The 6,267-nt window shown below is 39.7% G+C and overlaps 1 protein-coding gene across 1 annotated transcript; it reads right to left on the bottom strand.

Moving 5' to 3' along the window:
- Positions 1-5,380: 5,380 nt before the first annotated feature.
- LOC122747635 (spermidine synthase-like) lies at positions 5,381-5,887 on the bottom strand. Its single transcript, XM_043993558.1, has one exon. The coding sequence runs from the start codon at positions 5,885-5,887 to the stop codon at positions 5,381-5,383; it is 507 nt and encodes a 168-aa protein (XP_043849493.1).
- Between the last annotated feature and the right edge of the window lie 380 nt (positions 5,888-6,267).

Genomic DNA, 6,267 nt, shown 5'->3' with positions numbered 1-6,267 from the left:
AGGTGCTCAATAAAGGCATTTAATAAATCATTTATGTGTTCATCATTCATGTGCTCTGTGCAACTTTCTCTACCCCAGCTTTAGAATTGAAAAATTGGGTCCTAGATGGCAGCTAATATACCTCCATTTAGGGTTCTAAGAAGAGCCCTAAGAGCTCTGGATATGTTCATCTAATGCTATAGCTTGTGAGCTTTCCTCATTTGTGTTTCCTCAGCTGAGATTATCAACAGACTTAATAAGCTTTTAGTGAGGGGTATTTACTGAGATAGTATAATAAGAAAAATTCTTGTAAAACATTCCTCCTTTCCACCAGTCTTTGATCTGTTCACTCACAAGTACATAAATATTTATGTGAAAATGGACTCAGGCTTAGAGCATATGTGGCAAAGAAATGAAGGTATCCTGATGTGAGAATTATCTGTGAAATAGTAAATCAGGGTTTGATTTAATTGTGCATTGCCTTTACTTGAGAAATGAGAGAGAGCATTAATATTGTAGATTAATAATAATAACAATAGCTAACATTTGTATAGTACTTACTGTGTTACAGGCACTGTAATAAGCACTTTATAATTATTATATCTTGTAATCCTCATAACAACACTGGAAGGCAGGTGCTATTACTAATCCCCATTTTAGAAAACTGAAGGAAATAGAGTTTAAATGACTTGCCTAAGGTCACACAACTATTTAAGTGTCTGAAGCAGGATTTGAACTCAGGTCTTCCTGACTCCAGGCCCAGTGCTTTATCCACTATCCTATATTGTTTGCTTCACTTGGTCTAGTGCTAGGGACCTCAACCTGGTCTTACTGCTTTTTTTTTAATACCTTTCTTCTGTCAATCTGATGTCAAAGAGAATATGTTTTAGGGAATTCCATCAAGCAATCTGTCAATTCAATGGAAAAATTAGGCAAATAATTGATTAATTGACAATGAATCTTAAATCATTCTCTTTTAATTTCAAATCATTCCAATTTCCATTTTCCCTGACACAGATGGTATTTCGACTGCTTTATTCTGACAAATCAAATCCTCTTCCTCTCCGTCAAAACTCTTCTTCAAATTAACTTTTCCCCTCATTCCCATAGGGTCTCTGCCAGTTAGATCTACCTCCTTTTACTATAATTCAGCAATCTCCACACAGTCCCAATTCCTACATTCTCTTTAACCTTCCCAATTACTTTTCACCAACATCACATCTTTTCACACCTATATTTCACTGCAATATATTGCATTTTTATCACTTGTGCTTGAATAGGCCTAAAGAAAACTAAGAACACATGAGGACTCTGAAGTCATGAATAGATTCATACCTACCCAGTCTCATTTGTTAAATGGTAGTCAGGTTAAGGGCAAGACCATAGTTTTCTTCATATCCCACTTGTTCTTTGAGCATAGCAGTGTCTTAGAGACTGTTAGATTGTTTGGCAAATCCATGGTACAGCTGAAAGAGATCCCTAAGCTTCTCTTAGCAGGTATATTCTTAAGTTAAAAGAAGACTCCCTAATAAAGGATAAGTATGATTTCATATCACACCTGAGTCCCAACATCTCAAATAAGAGACATGCACATGCTCACACTCCCTCCCCCAAATTATTACTTTGTCAGCAGGAGGGAAACGGATCCACTGGTCTCATCTTAGTCCTCAGTGTACTTTGTGCCATAGCTCAGTAGGAGATCACAGTTTCTACTATAACATTAGTGGCAGAAAAAGAGAAAGGAACAATACATACCCTTTCAGAAAAGAAAAGCAAACAAAAAAAAATGGGAGCTTTAAGAAATATTCCTCTCTTTCCTGTTGTAAAACAAGCATTAGGCAGCCATAGATGTTTTGAGTCTGTAGCATGCGAGATTTTTATTTTTACAATGAAAATTTTCTTTTCTACACCCACTAAATAACGATCATCTGAACAAAAGACTTTGGATATTATTTTCCACTATTTAAAAAAAAAAACAAAACTATCATTCATCTGATAAAATCTATTATTCCAATAAATGTGCACATATTTAGGACATTTTTCAGCTCTAGACTTTTTGATAAATGCAAATACGTCCATAAGTCAAATATTTCTATTGGCATAGTTGCTAACATTGATAGCTCAACAAGCAAAAATATCCTAGAAATCTACCATCTAGAAAACATTCCATGGGCTTTTGGATTGCTTCAGAATTTGAGCTTTGTTGCTTTCTTGGACTTGTTTTGAGGTTATTTCAAACTCTGCAGCTTTTGAATGAGTTCAGTTCAGGGAGCTGGATGGCTGAAATTATCAGTAATGGGATACTGAAACTTTCACCTCTAGGCAACTGGTTTGGATATAGCCTGAAGTAGGGGAATAGTGAAAGCTGTTTTTTGTCTGACAGTTTCCTGTTAGCCTTAGTGAAATGAGTTGGTGGTGTCATTCCAGTTCCTATAGACAGGTATCCACATGGTAATTGGCACCAGACTTATCAGCCTCAGCAGCGAGGCCTTGGAGGGCAAATAGAATTATCCTCTCATTACTCAGAGGGAGCCCTCCAGACGAGACTTTAGTCATGGTGGAAAAAAATATGTTCTCTTATTCCTACCTTAGCTGCCTGCATTCTGGTAATGAATAAAAGGAAGTGTTTCATTCAACACAACTATTACATTTGGAGGAATCCAGAGCACTGATAGTTATTCAAAATAGCTTTAATTCCCTTGAAAATGACTTTACTACATCTTTTCCTTTCTCTTCAAGAAAATTCAGATAATTATATGCATAATATCCAAATTCTAAAAAAAACATGAAAAGAAAGTTGTTCCCAGGGCATCAAAAGGCTTTTGCATTACAAACCATGTTACAAAAAAGACATATATGGTGTAGGTCAGGGGGATGGGGTTTAATTCTCATGCCCTTTTCCTAGTACTCTCTCTTGCCAGGACTATAAACATCTTAAATTTGCTCTAGCCAACTAAAATCTCTTAATGGGCAACCAGAGGTTAAGGAAGTGAAACTAGCTAGTTCAGATTTATCTTCCTTTCCCTTGTGTCTTGAGAATTTAAAAGACAGAGACATTTCATCCTGGATTGTATAGTAATTTTCAGAGTGATTTGTTACATGTCCTCTGATTCTCTAAATACTCATCAGAGACCACTTCAATTTGTTTCACTTTCATGCAGCCATCCAGAAGCATAGATTTTATTTCAAGCATGTTTCCCAAAAAAGTGCTAGGGAGGAACAGGCCCCTTAAATTCCCTTTATACAATGAAGTCACATCAAATGGAGCAAATTACCAAACCAAGGAATTAGAATAACCATTACTCTAAACTCATTATGGTTGTACCTTCCCTGCTATATACGGGAAAAAGCTCACAGCTGTATTGCCTCATGTACTTTTGCTCTCTTCCATGTGCAGTCTTTGTGGAAGCTGGATGGCACAGTGGATAGAGTGTTGTGCCTGGAGTCAGGAAGACTCATCTTCCTGAGTTCAAATCTGACCTTAGATACTTACTAGTTATGTGACCCTGGGTAAGTCACTTATTTATGTTTGCCTCAGGTTCCTCCTCAGTAAAAATGCTGGATAATGAAATACAAACTACTCTAGTATCTTTGCCAATCAAAACAAAAAACCTCAAAAAACCCAGATAGGATTGTGATGAGTCAAATATGATTGAAAAATGACTGACAAACAAAAATATGTAGCCATTAAATCCTAAAGTTTGAAGGGGCTACCGTATTTTAAACTGGATGTCCAAATTACCCATTTAGTCAGATGAAATCAAGAGAGTACTGGAGCCAACTTGAATTGGCCCATGAAAACTGATTGCTAAATGTTCAGTGTGAGCACTTACACCACAGAAATTAGCACTGCTAAAAATTATTGCTTGATTTTTTTGTTGATTGTCTAAACTTAAGAAAGTGATGAATAAAATGCTAATAATGCAGATTAAATTTAAAACTGTGTTGTTTTTTTATTCTCAGACAGTCATTTGTTAAACCTTTGACAACACAGCTCTCTCTGAAATCATCTGCCATTGGTCATTTTTGGCAAAAAATGGTAAGGTATTTAGTCTGGGCCTCCTGGTCAAACTAAATTTCCATATCTCCTTAGACCAGTAAAATAAAGAAAAATTAAAAGGGCAGCTAGTTGGCTCAGTGGACAAAATACTAGCCCTGGATTCAGGAGTACCTGAGTTCAAATCCAGCCTGACACTTGACAGTTACTAGCTGTATAACCCTGGACAAGTCACTTAAACCTCATTGCATCACCAAAATAAGAAAAGAAAAGAAAAGAAAAGAAAAGAAAAAAGAAAAAAAGAAAAAGAAAAAAAAGTAAATAGCACAAGAATGATGATACACTCATACACATACATATACATATAAGGCTATATGTATTTGTGTGTGTTCATGTGTGTGTGTTTGCGCCTGTGCGCGTGTGTGTGTGTGTGTGTGTGTGTGTGTGTGTGTGTGTGTGTGTGTGTGTGTGTGTGTGTATGTAAGAAACAGCTTATAGTGGATGGAAAAAGTGACTCAAAGCCAGGAAGACCAGAGTTCCAATCCTGACTCTGACACATACTGACTAGCTGGTGAACCCAGACAAGATACATGCTCTACTTAACATTCAAAACCAGGGATTCTTAATGGGTTTTGTGTCCATGGACACATTTGGTAGTCTGGCAAATCTGCTGAGTCCCTTCTCCACATTTTTTTTACAAGAATAACATAAAATTCATTGGATTAAAAATTATGTTATATAATTATGAAGTTTTTTTTTAAGGTTCATAGACCCTATGCTTTAAAAGATAGCAGGTGTCAAGCTGCATTTAGTAGGTGGAATTTCATCTCTTTGGAATTATTTCTATTAATAAATTCACAGGTCAATTACCTATCCCTCTGTAAATAAGCAAATTTAGGTAAATATAGGTTGAAATATGTTTTTTTGTTTATAAATACACTGTTTAGTGAGGAGGCTTGTTAAAGGTGAGAAGGATCGTTCTGTACACAGATGATCAATATTAATAGACGCTAATTGACCAGACTGGACAGAGACAGAGACAGAGACAGACATCTTGTACTCTCCCCCCACCCGCCCAGCAGAGCATAGCACGGGGAGCCAGCCCCTTGATTACGTCCTGGGTTTGGTAACACTTGGTCAGCGGGCGGCATGGCTGGCTAGGGCAGGTCCTCAGTCGGGAGGGGGCGCCGAGTGCCAGGCGATGCCCTCAGAGCAGAAAGAGGGGCACCCAGGAACGAACGCTTGTGGCTTTGAAGTCCCTGGGAGAAGCCGAGGTAGGCCTGCTGGTCTCCACACACATCGTTCAGGGCCTTGTGGGCAAACTCGGGCAGCACGAAGGCCGCGCGGTGGATGTACGAGTTGTAGTATTTGAGGTTCATTTTCTCGGTTCCCGGAAGTTAGTGCTCAGGTTCTTGCTGCAGAGCATGAAGCCAATTTGGCTGCTGGGGTAGGTGGGGATGGTGCAATAGGCATATTCCACCACAGGCAACAGGGACTTGCTGAAGTGGCCCATCTCCTTGATGAGGTCCAGATGCAACCATTGGCACTCACCCTGACAGCAGAGGCACACTGGACCACAGACTCCACAGATGGATGCTTCACTACCTCCCGAAGGACGCCCCCGTCCCCACCAGCAATGATGAGCACCTTTCGTGGGCTGGGATGGCTGCAGAGGGGTAGGTTGGCAATCATCTCCTGGTATGAGAATTCATCCCTCTCTGTGCACTGGATGACTCCATCCAGCACCAGGACGTTGCCGTAGGTCTTACTGCGGAATACCAGGATCTCCTGGTAGCGGGAGCGCTGGTGGTGGAGCAGCTCGTCCACCCGCAGGGAAATGGCCTGACCCGGCCAGAGGCTGCACGTCTCGCGGAACCAGCCCTCGCGGATGGCTCGGGGCCTGGGCTCCATGGCGGGGCCGATGGACGTACAGGCCTCGGAGGCCGCAGCACAATGGGGCCTGCAGCGCCCGCCCGTCTGCCCTCCCGCCAACCCGCTTGAAATATGTTTTGATAAATTGTTCACTATAATCTGTGATCAAAAATATCTATCACCTAAACAGTTTGTACTGCTTTTTGTGTTTATAGAAGGCCACATTCTTTTTAAAAATAAGATTATTATTTTTTATTTCTTCCTGGAAGCTAATGTCAAGATTCATACCAGCTGCAAAATGACAAAAGGAAACAATGGTCACCAAATTTAATTTTCGCCCTCCCTAAGGATTCCTTTTTTCTTTGTTAGTTATGAAATGGGAGGGGGGAGTCACTCCTAAAAAAAAAAAAAAAAGCAAT

The sequence above is a fragment of the Dromiciops gliroides genome, chromosome 3 (genome assembly GCF_019393635.1).
Source record: "Dromiciops gliroides isolate mDroGli1 chromosome 3, mDroGli1.pri, whole genome shotgun sequence".
NCBI classification, from domain to species: Eukaryota; Metazoa; Chordata; class Mammalia; order Microbiotheria; family Microbiotheriidae; genus Dromiciops; species Dromiciops gliroides.
The sequence above is the reverse complement of the archived record's forward strand: the minus strand, read 5'-3'. Positions and strand labels throughout refer to the sequence as shown.